The sequence below is a fragment of the Macaca mulatta genome, chromosome 8 (assembly GCF_049350105.2).
Source record: "Macaca mulatta isolate MMU2019108-1 chromosome 8, T2T-MMU8v2.0, whole genome shotgun sequence".
In the NCBI taxonomy this organism is placed as follows: domain Eukaryota; kingdom Metazoa; phylum Chordata; class Mammalia; order Primates; family Cercopithecidae; genus Macaca; species Macaca mulatta.
In genome coordinates this window covers 32,376,545-32,398,396 of record NC_133413.1, presented here as the reverse complement: position 1 = coordinate 32,398,396, position 21,852 = coordinate 32,376,545, and the positions used below count along the sequence as shown (strand labels likewise).

Here is a 21,852-nt window from a genome sequence, read left to right as displayed (position 1 = left end):
GTACTGTAGCTGCCCGGCGTTTCCCTGTATTCTAGTTATCATGTCATCATTCAAGGTCTGTCCAGTTTTCTCTTTCATTTTTTCTGATTGAGGATGTTTTCCTGACAGATAGTTGTATACTTAGCTTTTTTTTTTTTTTTTGAGACAAGATCTGGCTCTGTCACCCAGGCTGGAATGCAGTGGTATGACCACAGCTCACTTGCAGCATCTGCCTCCTGGGCTCAAGCAGTCATTCCACCTCAGCCTCCCAAGTAACTGGGATACAGGCGCATGCTACCACACCTGATTAATTTTTGTATATATGCATATTTTTTGGTAGAGTCGGAGTTTCGCCATGTTGTCCAGGCTGGTCTCAATTTCCTGAGTTCAAGCAACCTGCCAACTTGAACCTTCCAATTTGCTGGGATTCAGGTGTGAGCCACTATGCCTGACCATATCTAACTTTGTAGCTTGTATGTTTAGCTTCTCCCCTCTATTGGGAGCTCTTAAAGGCAGAAGTAGTTTGCATTTTATTGTATGTCTCATTGCAGTACTCTCAGCACATAATAGTTACCACTAAATATTTGAATGAATAAGTGAATGAATTAACAGCAAATGCTCAATGAATGGTTCTTTTGTGTGGTGTGTTAGGCTTATGTCGTTATCTGCTGTCTGTACCTTCTAGTTTGGAGAATTGGTTATTTAGTTTTCCAGGGCCTGCCTGAAGCCCAGTGAGGTTCAGTAACCTGCTCAATGTGAGGGAACTTGGAGCCTGGGTGTTTTTTTTTTTTTTCTTTTGAAGAATTATTTTTGTTTTGGATAAATGACATATCTTTTTGTACAAGAAGTAAAGTATAATAAGGTATACTGAAGGAGTCTTGTTCTCACCTGTCTTGCCACTCATTTTCTCCCCTCTTGTGCTTCCTACAGGTAACCTCTTTTATTTGTTTCTTGTGACTTTTTCAGTGGTTCTTTATGCAGAAACAAAGTTCAAATGTATACTTATTTCTGCCCTTCCCTGTATACAAGGTTTCATAGTGTGTATATTTTTTAACATACATATTTTTTTCTTATTTAAAAATACTTTATTTTTTAGAGGAGTTTTAGGTTCACAGCAAAATTGAGTGGAAAATACAGAATTCTCATCCATTCCCCTCCCATCCCCCCGCCCCCCATGGCTTCCTCCACTATCAGCATCCTGCACCAGAAGAGTACATTTGTGACAGTTGATGAACCTATGCTGGCAAATGACCACTCTAAGTTCATAGTTTACATGAGTTCATTCACTCTTAGTGGTGTTCTTTCTGTGGGTTTGGACAAATGTGTAATGGCCTATGTCCACCACTATAGTTCTCAGGGCTCTGCTTGTTCATCCTTCTCTCCCCTGCAACCCTTGGCAGCCACTAAACTTTTTTTAATTTTTAAATTTTTATTTATTTATTTATTTATTTTTGAGACAGAGTCTTGCTCTGTTGCCAGGCTGGAATGCAGTGGCTTGATCTTGGCTCACTGCAACCTCCGCCTCCCGGGTTTAAGTGGTTCCCCTGCGTCAGTCTCCTGAGTAGCTGAGACTACAGGCACGTGCCACCATGTCCAGCTAATTTTTTGTATTTTAGTAGAGATGAGGTTTCACCATGTTGGCCAGGATGGTCTCAATCTCCTGACCTTGTGATCCTCCCGCGTCGGCCTCCCAAAGTGCTGGACTACAGGTGTGAGCCACTGCATCTGGCCTGCAGCCACTGAACTTTTTATTGTCTCCGTGGTTTTTGTCTTTTCCAGAATGTCAGTAGTTGGAGCCATACAGTATGTAGCCTTTTCAGATTGGCTTCTTTCCCTTAGTAATACGTATTTAAGGTTTCTCCATATTTTTTTCATAGCTTGATAGCTCATTTCGTTTTAGCTCTGGATAGTATTCCATTGTCTGGATATACCACAGTTTATTTACCCACTCAGCTACTGAAGGACATCTTGGTTGCTTCCAGCTTTTGGCAATTATGGATAAAGCTGTAATAAGCATCCTTAGTGGATTTTTGTATGTACATAATTTTTTGGCTCATTTGGGTAAATACCAAGGATCATGATTGCTAGATTCATCAAATGGTAAGAGTGTATTTAGTGTTGTAAGAAACTGCTGAACTGTCATTCCACAGTGGCTGTGCCATTTTGCACACTCTTCCTGTTCCTTTGCATCTGCTCTAGCTTTTGGTATCTACGTGTGTGTGTGTGTGTGTGTGTGTGTGTGTGTGTGTTCATTGGATAGGCATGATACATATGTGTTTTAACTTATTACTTTGTCCTGGACATCTTTTCAAATTAGCACATAGAGAAATTTTACATTTACTTTGTGAACATCAGTATAGTGGAATGGATGTGCTGTGGTTAATCTATCTTCTGATTATGGACACTTGGGTTATTTCTAATATTTTCTTTTTATAAACAATGCTACAGTGACCATAAGTCACTTTTCTTTTCTTTTTTTTTCTTTTTTTTTTAAATTTGAGTTGGAGTCTTGCTCTGTCACCCGGGCTGGAGTGCAGTGGCGTGATCTCAGCTCACTGCAAGCTCCACCTCCCGAGTTCACGCCATTCTCCTGCCTCAGCTTCCCGAGTAGCTGGGACTACAGGCACCCACCACCATGCCTGGCTAATTTTTTATATTTTTAGTAGAGATGGGGTTTCACTGTGTTAGCCAGGACGGTCTTGATCTCATGACATCGTGATCCGCCTGCCTTGGCCTCTCAAAGTGCTGGGATTACAGGTGTGAGCCACTGCGCCCGGCCCGTAAGTCATTTTTCTATGTGGTACTGGTATTTCTGTAGGATAAGTTTCTAGAAATAGGATTGTTTGGTGAAAGTTGAGTATCTTTTCCTATGTTTAAGGTCATTTTTGTAATCTGCACGTTTCTGTCTTTGGGTCATTTTCTGTTTTTTTTTTTTTTTTTTTTTTTGAGATCTTGCTCTGTCTCCCAGATCTCAGCTTTCTGCAGCCTCCTTCTCCCAGGTTCAAGCGATTCTCCTGTCTCAGCCTCCCAAGTAGCTGGGATTACAAGCATGCACCACCATGCACGGCTGATTTTTTTATTTTTAGTAGACATGGGGTTTCACCATGTTGGTCAGGCTGGTCTCGAACGCCTGACGTGAAGTGATCCCACCTGCCTCAGCCCCACAAAGTGCTGGGATTACAGCCGTGAGCCACCATGCCTGGCCTATTTGTTAGGTTTTTGAAGCTCTTGAAATATTAGGAAGAATTAGCTCTTGGTGATATGAGTTGCATATATTTTTTGTCAGTTTATCTTTTTATTTTATAGAGCAATGAGTTTCAACTCCGTTCTGATTTCATAGTCTGTGGCTCTTCGTCACTATAATTATACTACCTGGAATAATACATGTTTTTCATTCCTGAAGATTTATGTACACGTAACTATGATTTAATGCATCTAGCATTTTAAAACTGTCTTCTAATAACAGTTTCTTCACTTGATAGACACGGCATCAGCGAGGAGATACGCATCCTCTAACCTTAGATGAAATTTTGGATGAAACACAACATTTAGATATTGGACTCAAGCAGAAACAATGGCTAATGACTGAGGTGAGAATTTAGTTGATTATCAAGAGAGATTTCCTGTAACTAGAATTTTTTTTTTTTTTTTTAGGCAGTCTTGCCTAAAAAAAGAGTCTTGCTCAGGCTGGAGTGCAGTGGCGTGATCTCAGCTCACTACTGACTTGGCCTACCGAGTAGTTGGGATTGCAGGCATGCGCCACAATGCCAGGCTAATTTTTGTGTTTTTAGTAGCGATGGGGTTTCACCATGTTGGCCAGGCTGATGTTGAACTCCTGACCTCAAGTGATCGGCCCACCTTGACTTCCCAGAGTGCTGGGGTTATAGGCGTGAGCCACCGCACCTTGCCTAGAATGTTTTAATATGGTGAAATCTGATAATGCTTTTTACTTTTTCTTAAAAGAAATGTTGTAGGGTCTTTGTTTTTTGAATGTACACATTTGTAAGATTGATTTGTTGGTTTTCACTTAATTTTATGTATCTATTTCAAAATGTTAAAGGTAAGACTTCTGTGTAAAGGTTGTAAAGAAGTCATTGTACCAGTTCCACTTATGTTTTTACAGATTAATTAATGCTTATTTTGTATTGCCAGATTTATAATTTGTATGCTTGTAAATTGAATTGTTTTTGTTTTAGAAAATTTAAAGCATAAGATACTGCAGGGATAGGAAGATATTTTGTTGCATAATTACTGCTCTTATGGCTTGATGTGGAAAAAAGTCGTGAATGCTGTGTATGAACACACACCATTTGAAGAAACCCCAGCACAGTCAGTGACCGTGCTAATTTGGAAATAAATAGCATTTAAAAATTCAGATGTTCACTGCTTTTGAATTTAAATGCGAAGTGAAAACTAAGAAGACTACTTTCTAGGACCAGAGAGAGATTCTAGAATCCAAATGTAAAATTCCTAACGTATAATTCATTTATTTTTTTACCACGCAAAATATAGGTCTTGACTTTTATAATGTAGCATGACCATTAATTAGCATAATTGTAGCTCATTGTATTAGTGATGTACAAACAATGGTAATCCACATTTAAATTTGCTGGTTTAGCTAACCTTGAGAGTTCATAGACTACCAACATATAGTTAACATGACTTTGATCATTTTACTATTCTATTCTCCCTTTTTTCTTCTTCCTGTGTTTCTTCTCTCTCTCCTTTCAGGGTCAGGCTGGCAGCTGCAGAAGAAAATATATAGGGTTGCTCTTTTTGAAGAGCTTTCCTTCTGATACTAGCTGTACAACAGAACTGACTAGAAACATAATTATATTCAGTAATTCCTGCATTCCTACTCAGTTTCATTCTCAAGCTGACATAGGTAAAGTTCTTGTATGCACTAGTCTGGTCCTTTTCAGTTCGTTACACAGCTGCCAGTGCCAGTTGATAGCAGATGGGGAAGACCATTGACTAGTACGGGTAATGTCTCTCACTTTGTAATGCCAATATGTGATAAGCTATACTTTGCAGGCGGAGTGGGCACTACTCAGTTCACTAGGTGTTTTATTGATTTCTACCCATTTTGACTTCTAGAAGAATATGGATTCAGCTTTTTTCAAAGTAGTTGTGATAAAATAGTTTATTTCTCCTCAAAGAATTTATGTAAATAAAACACAGTTTCTTTTATAAAAAGTGAACACCATGCTGATCTACTCTTCTGGAATCCTGGATGTCCAGGATGTTAGGCCTGCCAGTTTGTGTTCATAAGGTACTTTTAATTTGCCACTGTATTGGCTGGTGTTGTATTTTAAAATAATTAGTAGAATTAAGAATGTATATATGGGCTGGGCGCAGTGGCTCATGCCTATAATCCCAGAACTTTGGGAGGCCGAGGCAGGTGGATCACCTGAGGTCAGAAGTTCAAGACCAGCCTGGCCAACATGTTGAAACCCTGTCTCTACTAAAAATACAAAAATTAGCTGGGTGTGGTGGTACGCGCCTGTAGTCCCAGGTGCTGAGAGGGAGGGAGGCAGGAGAGGGAGGCTAAGGCAGGAGAATCGCTTGAACCCAGAAGGTGGAGGTTGCACTGAGCTGAGATCACGCCACTGCATTCCAGCCTGGGCAACAGAGCAAGACTCGTTTAAAAAAAAAAAAGAACGTATTTATGTTTCCATTTGTTAATATACTCCAATTGTATCACTGTTACAGGCTTTAGTCAACAATCCCAAAATTGAAGTAATAGATGGGAAGTATGCTTTCAAGCCCAAGTACAACGTGAGAGATAAGAAGGCCCTACTTAGGCTCTTAGATCAGCATGACCAGCGAGGATTAGGAGGGATTCTTTTAGAAGACATCGAAGAAGCACTGCCCAATTCCCAGAAAGCTGTCAAGGTAATCTCTCTCTTCTTTCTGTGTCTTAATGTAATTTGAATGAATAATGACTTCTTGGTTCTAGAAATATCAAACATTTTACAATTGTTTTTAAAGCTTCCATTATATACACATGGGGTTACAGTGAGCCACTTGAAGGTTTGAAATTTGTCTTGTGTCACCAAGCAGGAAAGGGAGCAGCCATCTCTGTGTAACTTTGACGGGTTCCTGTTGCTGTTGCTATATGATTGTTTGATTGTTCAGGATATTTCTGGAAAATTTTCCTCAAAGGCAGTAGAGTTTCTCTTGTAAGCTGTGTTTGTAAATAAGAGTGTCTTCTATAATAGTAGTAGATGTTCCTTACCTGAGGAACTAGAGGCATTAAAACACAAAAGTATTGATTAATAACCTGGCTATTTTGAAGTCCTAAAGGGGCTACCTATGAAAGTCCTACTGGTACAGATTACATTTCCAATTTAAATTTGAAACTCACTGGGGAAAGCTGCTTGTTTTCATTTGTCACAATTGCTAAGGATTAATGTTAACTTATCAAGCAGGTTCATTCATTTGCTATTAGAAGAAAACTTGGCCTTTTCTCTCCTCTGCTTCTTGGTAATGGAATTATACATGTCACATCTTCTGGTTTTGTACCACAAGTCCTTGAGGCTCTCTTTATTTATTTCAGTTTTTTTTTTTCCTGTTCTGTTAATCCATTGTCAAGTTCACTCACTTTTCTTCTTCACTTCCAACTTGTTAAGCCCAGTTGGTGAATTTTTTTAGTTGTATTTTTCAGTTCTAGCCTTTCTTTTTAAATTGTTCTTCTGGTTTCTGTTTCTTTGCTGAATTTCGTTTTCTTTTTTTTTTTTTTCCATTCGTGACAGGTATCTTTTGTTACACCCTTGAGTATGATTTCTTATAGCTGTTTTAAAATTCTTATTCTAACAGCTGAGTCATCTTAGAGCTGGTCTGCAGTGACTGTCTCTTTTATGGGTCATATTTTCCTGTTTCTTCATATATCTAATACATTTCTGTGGGTCTTAGACCTTGTGAATTATATTAATACGTGTAAAGACTCAGGATTCTGTTACATTCCTCCAAAGAGTGTTTTTATTTGTTTTGTTTTGTGGTTAAGTGGGCAGTTACTCCAAACCTTGTCTACCCTACAGCAGGTAGCATATGATATGTCTCTTCTGTTCTTTTAGCCTTAGCCCTTTTGCTCGGAATCTTTTTCCATTCATGCATAGCCCAGGGTAGCTAGGCTGACTTTTTCCAAGGTTTCCTTTTTCACTTTCCAGTTGCTGTGGTTGCCCCACGCTCTGTTTCCTGGTTCTTCAATGCAGAAACACTGAGGATTAGCTAAAACACTGAGTTTTAGCTTCACAGGGCACTGACTGTGGCCTGCCCTCGGTGCTCTTTCTGAGTATAGACCCCCCCCCCCCTTTTTGCCTGTTTTCTTTTGGTTGCTTTTCAGTTCCTTTAGGTAGTTGGATTTTTTTTTTTTTTTTTAAATCGGAATTTCACTCTTGTTGCCCAGGCTGGAGTGCAATGGCACGATCTCAGCTCACCACAGCCTCCGTCTCCTGGGTTCTAGTGATTCTCCTGCCTCAGCCTCCTGAATAGCTGGGATTACAGGCATGCATCACCACACCCAGCTAATTTTGTTGTCAGGCTGGTCTCCAACTCCCAACCTCAGGTGATCTGCCCGCCTGAGCTTCCCAAAGTTCTGGGATTACAGGTGTGAGCTACCACGCCCGGCCTAGGTAGTTGATTTTTAAAATGTCTTGTCCAGAGTTGATAGTGTTTTCTGTGGGAGGTTGGGTCCTTTAGGAGCTACTTGGTCATTATCAGAAGCAGGGCCCTCCTAAGATTTTTAACTTAAAAGTGTCTCAGCTTAACCTGCACAAATGTTGTCAATAAAGACATGTCACCAAAGTTGATACTTTGTGTGCTGTATAGTGTGTTGAATTCAGTGGGACTACTGAATCCTAGACTAACAGTTGAGTGCTAGGTGTGTTTCCTGCATGGCTGTTTTCTCCCATTTTGGTAGGGGCTTTCCTGTTACTATATGTGGTAGGCTTTTCATTACATTTTAAACTACAACAGTGCCATAATCTGATAATGGCTTAGTCCATCTTAAATAATTTTGTGATGTAAATTTAGTTTGACATCTGTCTTTACTGGCTCTGTTCCCTTACTTAGAATTAGAGTAGAAGGGTTATGAAAGCACACAGTCGGTTTTCATTTTCAGGCAGGCTTTATTTCCAAATTGTTTGAAACCCAAAATTTTTGTTCTTCTTTAAAAAATGTGAAGATATGTTGTAGCCTAAAAAATTCCTCAAGTAGTTCTTCGGCACATCTACATTAAATCTCATCTGTGTTGCTTCCTCTTCAGTTCTTGGTGGAGATACAAATATTATTGTAATTTTGTTGATCATACAATGCTTTGAAGAAGTGTGCAATACAGCACTAGCAGGGAACAAAAAGGACTGTGCAAAAAGCAAGAAAACAAGAGAATGGAGAAAGCCAGTGACTGTTTCAGATTGCTTGTCCCTCCTTAATTGTTATGTGGGGGTTTTCTAACAAAGTAACTGCCAGTGCAGTCCTGCTAGGCCAGTCTGCATTTGCGATGTAATACATTAACTATAAGGTGATATATTGAATTAGCTACTTTTTAGGGTTCCATTTTTTTTTTTTTTTTTTTTTTTGAGACAGAGTCTTGCTCTGTCGCCCTGCCTGGAGTGCAGTGGTGCGATCTTGGCTCACTGCAAGCTCCGCCTCCTGGGTTCACGCCATTCTCCTGCCTCAGCCTCCCAAGTAGCTGGGACTATAGGCGCCCGCCACCATGCCCGGCTTACTTTTTTGTATTATCAGTAGAGATGGGGTTTCACCATGTTAGCCAGGATGGTCTCGATCTCCTGATCTCGTGATCCGCCCACCTTGGCCTCCCAAAGTGCTGGGATTACAGGCGTGAGCCACTGTGCCCTGCCTTAGGGTTCCTTTTTAAAATTAAAGTTTAGTTGTAAAAATATGCAACAAGAATTTTTTTTTTTTGAGATGGAGTTTCACTCTTGTTTCCCAGGCTGGAGTGCAACGGCACTATCTCGGCTCGCTGCAACCTCTGCCTCCCAGGTTCAAGCGATTCTCCTGCCTCAGCCTCCTGAGTAGCTGGGATTACAGGCGTGCACTATCACACCCGGCTAATTTTGTTTTTTTAGTAGAGATGGGGTTTCTCCATGTTGGTCAGGCTGGTCTTGAACTCACGACGCCAGGTGATCTGCCTGCCTCGGCCTCACAAAGTGCTAGGATTACAGATGTGAGCCACCACGCCTGGCCACAGCCTGAAATATAACGTCTCAACCATTTTTGAGTGTTCAATTCACTAGTGTTAAGTATATTCACATTGTAGTGCAAAAGATCTCCAGAACTTTTACCCTTTGCAAAACTGAAACTATATATATTAAACAATGACTGCCCTTTTACCCTTCCCCACAGTCTCTGGTACCCACTATTCTAGTTGAGTTTGACTACTTTAGATACCTTATATAAGTGGAATCTTCCAGTATTTGTCATTTTGTGACTGGCTTATTTCACTTAGCATAATATTCTCAAGGTTCATCCATGTTGTACTTGTGACAGGATTTTCTTCCTTTTTAAAGCTGAATAATATTCCATTGTATTTATATAATACATTCTTTTTATGCATTCCTTGATGGACATTTGGGTTGATTTCACCTCCTGATTATTGTGAATAGTGCTGTTGTGAACATGAGTGTGCAAATAACTCTGGGACTGTATGTATTTCATTGTGTTTGGAGATACAGAAGCAGGAGTCCTGGATCATAAGGTTGTTTTGTATTTTGAGGAACTGCCATACTGTTTTCCATAGTGGTGGTTGTCATGTGTGTCCATGTGAAGAGACCACCAAACAGGCTTTGTGTGAGCAATAAAGTTTTTTAATCACCTGGGCGCAGGCGGGCTGGGTCTGAAAAGAGAGTCAGCGAAGGGAGTTGAGGGTGGGGCCGTTTTATAGGATTTGGGTAGGTAAAGGAAAATTACAGTCAAAGGGGGGTTGTTCTCTGGCGGGCAGGAGTGGGGGTCACAAGGTGCTCAATGGGGGAGCTTTTTGAGCCAGGATGAGCCAGGAAAAGGACTTTCACAAAGTAATGTCATCCCTTAAGGCAAGGACTGGCCATTTTCACTTCTTTTGTGGTGGAATGTCATCATTCAGGGTGGGGCAGGGCATTTTCATCTCTTTTGTGATTCTTTAGTTACTTCAGGCCATCTGGGCATATCTGTGCAAGTCACAGTGGATGCGATGGCTTGGCTTGGGCTCGGGCTCAGACGCCTGACAGTTGTACCATTTTACAACCCCACCAACAGTACGTAAGGGTTCCAGTATCTCCACATCCTTGCCAACACTTCTTATTTTCTTTTTTTGTTTTTGATACTAGCAATCTCAATAGGTGATTGAGATTGCTAGTATCAAAAACAAAGTGATAGGTTATTGTAGTTTTGATTTGCATTTCTCTAGTGATTTGTGATGTGAGCACCTTCATGGCTTGTTGACTATTGTATGTCATTTTTGGAGAACTATATATTCAGGTCCTTTGCTCATTTTTTAATTGGGTGGTTGGTTGTTGAATTGTGGGAGTTTTAAAAAATATATTCTGGATATTAATTCCTTACCAGATACATGATTTGCAAATATTTTCTCCCATTCTGTAGGTTGCCTTTTTACTCTGTTGATTGTGCACTTTAATTTGCCAAAGTTTTTGAGTTTGCTGTACTCCTGTTTGTCTATTTTTGATTTTGTTGCCTGTGCCTTTAGTGTCATGTTTAAATCATTGCCAAATCTAATGCCTTGAAGCTTTTCTCCTCTGTTTTCTTCTAGGAGTTTTATAGTTTTGGGTCTTATATTTAGGTCTTTATTTAGAGTTAATTTTTGTATATGGTGTAAGAGTCCAACTTTATTCCTTTTCATGTGGATATCCAGTTTTCACAGTGTCTTGATGAAGAGAACCGTCCTTTGCCCATTGAATAGTCTTAGTCTTGGTACTCATGTGGAAGATCATTTGACCATATATGTGAAAGTTTATTTCTGGACCCTCTATTCGGCCTGTATATCTTTCTTCATGCCAGCACTACAATTTTTTTTTTTTTTGAGACAGAGTCACACTCTGTCACCCAGGCTGGAGCGCGGTAATGCAATCTTGGGTCACTGCAACCTCTGCCTCCCAGGTTCAAGCAGTACTCCTGCCTCAGCCTCCTGAGTAGCTGGGATTATGGACACACTACCACACCCAGCTAATTTTTGTATTTTTAGTGGAGATGTGGTTTCACCATGTTGGTCAGGCTGGTTTCGAACTCTTGACCTCAAGTGATCTGCCCACCCTCAGCCTCCCAAAGTGGTGGGATTACAGGTGTAAGCCACTGTGCCTGGCCAGATTAATGTAGCTTTGTAATATATTTTGAAATCAGTAAGAGTGAGATCAACAATTTTGTTCTTTTTCAAGATTGTTTTGGCTATGTATTAGTCTATTCTTGCAATGCTATAAAGGAATACTTGAGACTGGATAATTTGTAAAGAAAAGAGATTCAGTTGGTTCACAGTTCTGCAGGCTCTCCAGGAAGCATGATGCTGGTGTCTACTCAGCTTATGGGGAGGTCTCAGGAAACTTATAATCATGGCAGAAGGTGAAGGGGAAGCAGGCTCATCTTACGTGGCCAGAACAGGAGCAAGAGAGAGAGGGGAAGGTGCCACCCACTTTTACATGACCAGATCTCATGAGAACTCACTATCAGGAGAACAGCACCAAGAGGGAAATCCGCCTTCATACCAGTCACCTCCCACCAGGCCCCACCTCCAACATTGGGGATTACAGTTTGACACGAGATTTGATGGGGACACAGATCTAAACCATTTCAGGCTTTTTGAGGTCCCTTGAGATTTGATATAAATTTTTGGATGGATTTTTCCATTTCTGCAAAAAATGCCATTGGGATTTTGATAGGGATTACATTGAATATGTAGGTAACTTTAGGTAGTATTACCGTCGTAACTGTATTAAAGTTTTTAATACATGAGCGCAGAATTCTTTTCATTTGTTCATGTCTTTAATTTTTTTTAGCAATGCCTTCAGGTTCTTTCATTTGTTTTACATATGTACAATTTGACTATCCTTCATCTGAAATGCTTGGGACCAGAACTGTTTTGGATTTTGGATTTTTTCAGATTTTGGGGTATTTTCATTATACCAGTTAAACATTCCAAAGCTGAAAATCTGAAATCCAAAATGCTCCAGTGAGTATTTCTTTTTTCTTTTCTTCTTCTTTTTTTTTTTTTTTTTTTTTTTGAGGCGGAGTCTCTCTCTTGCCCTGGCTGGTGTGCAGTGGCGTGATCTCAGCTCACTGCAACCTCTGTCTCCTGGGTTTAAGAGAGTCTCTTGTCTCAGCCTCCCAAGTAGCTGGGATTCCAGGCACCTGCCACCACATCCAGCTAATTTTTCTATTTTTAGTAGAGATGGGGTTTCACCATGTTGGCCAGGCTGGTCTCAAAACTCCTGACTTCGGCCAGGCACGGTGGCTCATTCCTGTAATCGTAGCACTTTGGGAGGCCAAGGCGGGCGGATCACGAGGTCAGGAGATCAAGACCATCCTGGCTAACATGGTGAAACCCGGTCTCTACTAAAAAGCACAAAAAATTAGCTGGGCGTGGTGGCAGGTGCCTATAGTCCCAGCTACTCAGGAGGCTGAGACAGGAGAATGGCATGAACCCGGGAGGCAGAGCTTGCAGTGAGCCGAGAGCCACTGCACTCCAGCCTGGGCGACAGAGCGAGACTCTGTCTCAAAAAAAAAAAAAAAAAAAAAAATTCTGACCTCAAGTGATCCTCCTGCCTCGGCCTCCCAAAGTGCTGGGATTATAGGTGTGAGCCACCGCACCCGGCCCCCAATAAGTATTTCTTTGGCATGTCATGTCAGCACTCAAAAAATTTTGGATTTTGGATTTGAGATTTTGGAATTTGGGTTGCTCATCCTGTAGTTATGACCTTCTACCACCTGGGTCTAGTGGACTATTATTTTTAAACTACTTTAAGTCATTTATGAACAATTTGTATAAGGAAGAATAATGGGATGATGAAAATAGCTTTATTAGAGATTTTAGTAAGAATTTAACACAGCAAACTTCTGTATCAAGCAGTTTTTGGAAAACATCAAAAAGAAGAATACTGTCACATATCCTTTTAACAAAGTGAGATGATAAAAATTCTTGTCACAAAATACTGTATGATAACCTTCCTGTTGAATAGCGGGATGAGAATATCATTTCCATTTTGTATTGAGAAGCATTTTTGTTCACTTGTTGATTCTTTTTTTTTTTTTTTTTTTTTTAAGACTCCCAAATCTCTTTTATTGGGGGGAATGGGCCTCTTGGGGGTCCTCACTGCACGGCTTGTTCATTGGCACTGCTTCCCGAGTCCTGGGGCTTCATCACATCGGGCAGCTCAGGTGGGCTGGAGAACGGCTCGATGCACAGGGCCTCAAAGGTGTCATCTGCCCGGAAGGCCATCCCCACTGTGGCTGGGGCCTGTGGCCGTGCTGTTTGACTGGTGAAGCCACACTCGCCCAGGGTCTTGCCATCATCCAAGAGTTGGTCATCCTTGTACAGCCGCTGCTCGTCAGGAGGCCGCTTGAGGATGCCCTCGACGATGCGCTTCAGCTCGAACACCGTGCTGGACTCCTTGGCGTCCGTGAAGATGGTGGTCTTGTGGCGCCGGATCATAAGGAACACGTCCTGGGGGCGGCGGGCCGGCGTGAGCAAGAGGCCCGGGCCCCCCGCGCGGCCCAGCCGCCCCCCGCCGCCCCCGGCCTGGCCTGGCCGCCCCTCCCCCACCCACTTGTTGATTCTTAAGCTTGAGATTATTCACTTGAGTTATTGTCATCTAAAGACTCCATAGCTTGAGACTTTATTCCTGTGATGAATTTTTGCCAGATAGTCCAGAGTGCTGCTATTTGGCTTTTTGCATTCATATTTTGATTCATCTAATAATTGTGAAATGTCTTTGGTCAGTTTCCTTGTGTTTGCTCTCAAGGGTAGAAAATACAAAGTTTTTTTGTCAAGGGTACTCAGTGAAAGTTAAAAGACAAGAAGAAGACTCTTCCAATCTTTTATATCTTCTTGAAAAGTTGTAATGTAATCCTTTGGGCAATGCAGCAAGAAAACTGAAGGATGCCTATATCTTTCACTATTGCATCACATTTTTAGGTAATTTAATCATTCTTCTATTTTCTTATTATTTTAGCATTTTAAAAGCACAATTGGAAATAATTGATGGGTAATGATGAGTAAGTAGCAACATATCTCAAGATAGAGGAAAAGTAAGAACACCAAGATTCTATTATGTGTCTTAGGTTAGTGAAAGAGTCCCATGAACCCAAATAGTAATTGCAACAGAGATTGAATTTTCTGTTTTAAGCGAAACACATTTTATTTTTGTTCTTTGGAAGACCTGTAAGAATACAAGTCTGGAAATACAATTTTTAAAAAATTGAACTGCTCGAGAAAGAAACTCAAAAACTAAAATTGGGGCTGGGTGCAGTGGCTCACACCTGTATTCCCTGCACTTTTGGAGGCTGATGTAGGAAGATCGCTTGAGCCCAGGAGTTCAAGACCAGCCCTGGCAACATAGTGAGACCCTTTCTCTACAAAAAATTAAAAACGTTAGCCAGACTTGGTGGCAACGCACCAGTGGTCCCAGTTACTCCGGAGGCTGAGGTGGGAGGATTGCTTGAGCCTGGGGGGGGTTGAGGCTGCCATGAGCTGTGGTTGTGCCACTGCACTCCAGTATGGGTCGAGTCTCTTAAACTTTTGGTCTCGTTTCAAAACAAAAACTAAAATTGGATCCAGTGGACCCTATGGTGGTACACTGAGTGTGTTAAGGAAATGAAAGTTCTTTATTGTTTAAATTTTTTTTTTTTTTTTGGTGAGTTAATTTGGAGTTAACTGAAAAATCTTTATTTTATCTATCTTTAAGGCTTTGGGGGACCAGATACTATTTGTAAGTCGTCCCGATAAGAAGAAAATACTTTTCTTCAATGATAAGAGCTGTCAGTTTTCTGTGGATGAAGGTGAGCTTTTCAGTATTATACTTTAGTTTGCAAATATATTACAATTTTAGGGTGATAAAATTTATGTTTATAATACAATTATAATTTAAATCTTATAATACTGCTTTTTTAGCATTATCATGTCTTAGAACACAGCCAATAGCCCCTGTGTCTAACATATTTTTTCTTAGAATGCAATTTGAAATACATGATTTGAAAGATTTTAGGTTAATTATACTTACAATTGCAGTTTAGGATTTCTTATGTTTATAGCTCAGCTGTACCAAATGGGTTTATTTCTTTATCTTTAGACTTTTACAAATGTAAGTTCATATCCTGATACAAAAGCTTGATACAGGATGGGAAAAAGAATAAACTTTTATTGGTGAATAGTATTCTCTTACCTTATAAATCTTTCAATTATCAAATTGAATAAGGAAGGAGGTGATGTTTTTCTTTCTGGAAATTGTGGAGTTGGATGCTAAGCTGTATATTGAATCTCTTACTAAGTATATGATACGTATGTTTGGACTTCAGTTTTAATTTTTTGTCAATAATTTGTCATTAGTTAAACAAGGGTTTAGTGATGAAAATTTATTATTGAAGTACTAATTGCCATTTTAGCAAATGTGGTATTTTACTGTAAATTTGTATTACTTTTGAAGTTATATAAAATGGCAGGGAAACAATTGAACATCAGTTTAATTGATTTTGTGATTTGTGCAGTGACCTTAAGTTTTCCTTTTGTTATCTGGCTATAGATATTCAGGCTTGTGGTTCTGGTAGATAGGGCTTTAGTTTCCCTGAACTTGTTTTAAGAAATTGTATTTTTGTGAAAATCCCAATTGAGTACCTTACATGTAATTGGTTCACAATAAATGTTAAATAAAATGTGCAGAATATTCCAGTTCTTTGATGTTGCTGTTTCTAATAAGCTCTTTTATATAGCAAAGCAAGTATTTAGTGAACTTATGCTATCCATTGTAGTGATAGGTGCCTATTGAACAAAGACTTCAGTACTGCCTGGCGATTTTTATATTGCTTTTAGTCTTCGTTACTTGCAATGTTGCCTTTAGGCTAATTTTTATATTTCCTGCTTTTAAAAACATTTAAGGCTGGGCATGGTGGCTCATGCCTCTAATTCTAGCACTTTCAGAGGCCAAGGTGGGAGGACTGCTTGAGGCCAGGAGTTCAAGACCAGCCTGGGCAAAAAAGGGAGACCCTATCTCTATAAAAAACTTAAAAATTAGCCAGGCTTGGTAGCACATGCCTATGGTCTCAGCTACTCACAAGGCTGAGACAAGAGTATAGCTTGAACTCAGGAGTTAGAGGTTACGGTGAGCTGATTGTGCCACTGCACTCCAGCCTGGGTGACAGAGTGAGACTCTGCCTTTAAAAAGAAAGTTAAAAACCATTTAAGATATTTCTGAGCTCAAAAAAAAAAAAAAAAAATCTAAGAAATAACCAATTCCTTTATTCTTAGGCATAATTAACTCATGTTGAAAAATATTTGCAGTACTTAAAAAAACCTATCACAAGTATTATAAGTTCAAATAGAGAGTAAGATCCTGTACTAAAAGGCAGATGTGCCTTTCCCTTCTCTAGCTGCAGTCCCTTTCTTTTGTGGCAACTACTTAACTAGTTCTATTTTGGGTTCTTCAGTTTTTTTCCATTTGCTAATAATATGCTTATGCTATTGTTTCTTGATTTTTTTTTTCAACTTTGAACATTGTGTGACTTACTGTCATTTCTCTGTCTTATACCTATCTCTCTTCTCCCAATATAGTTGTATCACTAGTTAAGTTTTAGTTTCTCAGTCATTTACTTTGATGCCTTCAACAAACATATTTAAATGTTCTCAGTGGGAATTTTAGTGTTAAGTCTGCCCTGCAGATGGCAGCATAGCATAGCATGTCTGTTGTGTAAGCAGATGTTTAACTTGAGGTGGGTGGTTGATAGGAAAGAGATTGCAGTAGCTCTGTAAGGGTGTACATGAAGCTCTAGAATTTCTTAGTAGTATTTCTTTGGGGTTATTTTAGGAGTACATTGTGTGTTTAGCAGTGGGAGGCCCATGTGTTCTTGTAATCTGAACACTGAGCTGTCACTTTCTGTCCCTTGTGTGCTCTTTCTGTGGATACCATTGTTTTAACTTTGCTTTTTCCTGTTTGTGTATCTTTTATCTATACTTCCTTAATATTACCCCTGTTTTCATTTGTCATTTTATATGGCTTTTGTTGGCCTAAACTCTTTTCTATTTCCTTATTGCATAGCTCATAAGGGCAAAATGAGAATTTTCACTTTTCCCCCCTAGAAAACAATAACAATATAGAAATATGTAGAGTAAAATAGTAATATTAAACTCCAGCATATGTGATGCAGAAATTAAACATGCATCACGGATATGTGACACGTGTCCTGTGATAACATATGCTTGGTAGTTAAATCTTACATAATCAGGAACGAGTTCTGTAAATAATTTGATGTTTGTTCTTTTAGTTTGCTTTCTCAGCATTACAGATATTCCATAATGATGTATGGCTGGTTAGTATTCCACTGTGTGTACCTGATTAATGGGTTTTAAAATCGTTAACAATGCTGAAGCAAATATCTTTATATATCTTACACATTGGCTATGTATTTTTTTATTTTAATGAAGTAGCCATAGAAATCAGGAAGATAATGCAGAAGTAAATTGAGAAAATATTTTTGCATCTTTTCAGATCTTTGTTGTTGCTAACTTATTTACTATATGGTGAAATGTACTGCTAAGTTTCTTAATATTTAACTATCCTTACACTCCTAGGATAACCTTTCTTTGGCTTTATGTATTTCTAGATTTTTTTTGTATTAATGTATTTAGGACAGTTGTTTCAGTATGGTCACTGTGTGTGTGTGTGCTTTATCAGATTTTGATTATGGTTATTATGCTGGGTTCATAAAAAGAAAAGTAGTTTTTCTTCCTCTCCTCCTCATTCCTTATGAGAATAGTAGTTTCCTTAAAAATGTGCTAGTTGCTTTCTTGGCAACATTCTTTTTTTTTTTTTTTTTGAGACTGAGTCTGGCTCTGTCGCCCAGGCTGGAGTGCAGTGGCCGGATCTCAGCTCACTGCAAGCTCCGCCTCCCGGGTTTACGCCATTCTCCTGCCTCAGCCTCCCGAGTAGCTGGGACCACAGGCGCCCCTTGGCAACATTCTTAATGTTTTATTTGCTTATGTCCTTAAGTTTTCTATCTTTTGAGTCAATTTTGATAATTTGTGTTTTCTTACAAAATCATTCATTTTAAAATTTCAAATTTAATAGTGTGCAGTTTTTCAAAGTGTGGCCCTCGGACTTAATTTTCTCACTTATTTTCTCTCTTTATGGCGTGCTTTTTTATTTGTTCTTTCCTTATTCCTTTGTGAACTACTTATTTTATCTCTGTTGTTTGTTGTGTTTTCATTTTAACAGAAAATATAATCTGTCATCACCATCTACATACATACTTATTTTTTGACTACTTAATCTAAGCAGTGACGGAGGAAACATCAGAATCTCTCACAACTTTTATGTTTTTGTTTATTTTTCCTGTAGTTACTGCTTTTTATATTTTCATGCAGTTTTGAGTTTATAAATGTTCTTGACAGTCATAGTTTATTTAGGAATTGTGTTCAAAATCATTATAAAGTGTCCCCCTTGGTTGTATTTAACGTTCTTTTCCTTGATGTCCTGCTTTATCTCATCTGACTTTCATAACCTCTGGCTTTTTAAAAATTTGATATATTTTTGCCCATCTTTTACTTTCTTTCTGTATTTTTTTGTTGTTAAGTATTTCCTTTCTAGATAGCATATGACTGGCCTTAACTTTTGAATCAGCTGTCATTTTACATTTACTGTCTTTATTATATGTTGTAATCTCCCCATCATTTACTTGGAAATGGTATAATTTATTTTCATTCTCTTATTCTCTGTTGTCTATTTATTCCCTTGTTGACAATTTCTGGGATTTTTGTTACAGTTTATTAATGTTTATTCGTGAGCCTGTTTATTCGAGAAATATTTAATGATCTCCTGCTAAGTGCCCTAGTCATTTTGCTAAATATAGGGGTAAGATAGACCAGTCCCTGTCTTTTTAAAGCTTCCATTCTGAAGGGGGACAATAATACAAAATTTGAAAATCCATTCTGAAGGGGGACAGTATACAAAATTTGAAAATATTGCAGATTGTATGAAATGCTAGGAAGAAAATAAATGAACTCTGTGGTAAGGTGGGGGTAGTGAAGTTCAGATACAGCCTCTGAAAAAAGGTGAAGTGAGCCAAAAGGTGGAGCTAGCTTTGCCACGGGTCAGAATAGTGTCCACATGTGGGACTGTAAGGCGAGTATCCAGGCAGAGGGAATAGAATAGCAAAGACAAAGACTGCAGGAAGGACTTTAGTTTTATTCCTACGGTGGTTTTTGTTTCACCCAGATTCAGTGACCACCTTTTTTTTTTTTTTTGAGACCGAGTTTCGCTCTTGTTGCCCAGGCTGGAGTGCAGTGGTGCAATCACGGCTCACAACAACCTCCGCCTCCTGGATACAAGCGATTCTCGTGCCTCAGCCTCCCGAGTAGCTGGGATTACAGGCATGTGCCACCACGCCAGGCTAATTTTGTATTTTTAGTAGAGATGGGATTTCTCCATGTTGGTCAGGCTGGCTTCAAACTCCCGATGTCAGGTAACCTGCTCTCCTTGGCCTCCCAAAGTCAGTGAACACTTTTTATAACAAATGATTTGTAACATCATCTTTGCTCTTGTGAAATTAAGTTCATAGATAATATAACCTACTGATACATATACTTTCTTAAAAAGTCAGTGTAATAACCCTAAGTGTAATGTAAAGAATAAATTAAAAATTTTTTTATGCTTTAAAGTATATTTTTTATGGTTTAAAAATTTATTTCAGCCAGTTGCGGTGGCCCATGACTGTAATCACAGCACTTTGTGGGGCCTGCCTTAGGCGATCACTTGAGATCAAGAGTTCGAGACCAGCCTGGTCAACATGGTGAAACCCCGTCTCTACTAAAAGTACAAACATTAGCCGGACATGCTGGCGTGTGTCTGTAATCCCAGCTACTCGGGTGGCTGAGACACAAAAATCACTTGAACCTGGGAGGTGGAGGTTGTAGTGAGCCTAGACTGTGCTGCTGCACTCTAGCCTGGACAAGAGAGCGAGGCTCTGTCTCAAAAAAAAAAAAAAAAAAAAAAATTCAAAAATGTATAAATGCTCAGGCAGTTATCCTAGAATGTAAATGGAATGAAGTGAAACAGCTGTATACCTTTCTATTGTAGAGTCACCATGAAGATGATAGCCGCCGATGGGCTAATATAGTTATGATGTATTGGCAACTTAGATTTCATAACTGGTCTCTTCCTTAAGTGGTAAAGAATTCTTCATAAAGTGCTGAAAATACAAAGTACATTTCTTCTATGATTTATCAAGGTAAATAATGCTATATTCTCTGTACATTGTATATTCCTAGAAAAGCGTATTAAAAGACTGCCAAAAATACTTTGTTTATATATGTTAAATAGAATTGGGTTTGTAGGCTCAGCTTACTTTTACAAACTGGTATTTTTCACTGATCTGTGTCCCTCTGAAGAAGGATGGTGGGATTTAAGCAGGGCTTTCGACCTTGGCAGTGTTAACATTTGGGGTTGAGTAATTTTTTTTTGGTGTGAGGAGTGGTCCTGTGCCTTATAGTACATTGATCAGCATTCTTGGCTTGTTTAGATACCAGTAGCTTAGCTTCCCTGCAGTGTGACAACCAAAACTGTCTTTAGACATTATCAAGTGTCACCTGGAGAACAAACTTCCCCTTGTTGGGAACTTGGTTAAAGGTCCAGTTTACGTTGATAGAATAGAGGAAGATTGAGACCCACTGTCTTCAGATTCCTTTTTTCAGCTCCTGTCATTCTGCACACTCGGTGGTGGAAGGAAGATCACAGTGAATGAGGTTGCTGTCCTTGGCCTTCCAGGCTGAGCGGGTAGAATGGCGTAGGAAGTGTAGTTCAGCTGTTTGCATTTTGTCATTTTGGTGTTCACACAGTGCTGTAGAGACACCAGAGGGAATAGCCACTTATAGGAACCTCGGGTAAGGTACCACCAGTCTTTTACTTGAAAGTGCCAGTATTACGTAAATCAGTAATAAAAAGCAAAACAAAACAAGTTTTTGTTAATGATATAAGGAATGTGTTTCCAGGGAAGACCCATTGAAAATGGACACGTTTTAACATTAGTCTCTCTCTCCTGCTCTTGTTATGCCTCAGAATGCTTTATGCTTTGTGTGAAGATTTTCATTTTGTTCCACTAGGTGGCAGCCTTAGCCATAGAGAGGGACTCTGAATGCGCACACTTCCAGGCACACTGAGGGTTCTGTCTGTAATAGAAGCACTTGTCCTAAAATGAGATTTAGCTCAAGGAGAGAGTTGATTGTGTAGTAATTTTTTAATCTAGTGTAGAAGTGAACACAGAGTAGTTGGACCTAGGCATGCATCTTATTTTTCAAAGGCATTTCTTTCCTTAAGTCAAGAGCTTATTTATTTAAAGGTGGTATAAATGTGGTGGGGAAGAGGCCGGTGCTGAGGAGTTAGATTGTAGGTTTTATCTTTTTTTAATTTATTTTTTTTTACTCTAAAAAAGATTTATTCACTCCATGTAAGTTTTATCTTAGCTCGGTCCCTTACTAGTCAAGGCAAGATACTTAACCTCTCTCTGAGATTCCTCATCTGTTAAATAGAAATAATAGTATTGTTACCTCATTGTCTTTGAGGATTAAATGAGTGAATATAAGTAAAAGTGCTTGGAACTTGGAACCGAATCTGGTAGAAAGTAAGAACATGGTAATGTTAACTATTATTAGTATCGGAAAAATGAAAT

At 39.3% G+C, this 21,852-nt stretch overlaps 2 protein-coding genes across 2 annotated transcripts in view; one reads left to right on the top strand and one right to left on the bottom strand.

The window, feature by feature from the left end:
- Window positions 1–21,852, top strand: part of GTF2E2 (general transcription factor IIE subunit 2) — a gene marked incomplete at its 5' end in the record, with an annotated part of 83,707 nt that overhangs the window by 40,146 nt on the left and 21,709 nt on the right. Inside the window, 3 exon segments of the mRNA NM_001260927.1 lie at window positions 3,462–3,569; window positions 5,692–5,874; window positions 14,886–14,979. Of these exon segments, the coding sequence (NP_001247856.1) occupies window positions 3,462–3,569; window positions 5,692–5,874; window positions 14,886–14,979 (385 nt within the window).
- Window positions 13,204–13,745, bottom strand: LOC106999717 (elongin-B). Its single transcript, XM_077943397.1, has one exon. It carries the CDS (start codon window positions 13,631–13,633, stop codon window positions 13,292–13,294), a length of 342 nt encoding a protein of 113 aa, XP_077799523.1. The 5' UTR covers window positions 13,634–13,745; the 3' UTR covers window positions 13,204–13,291.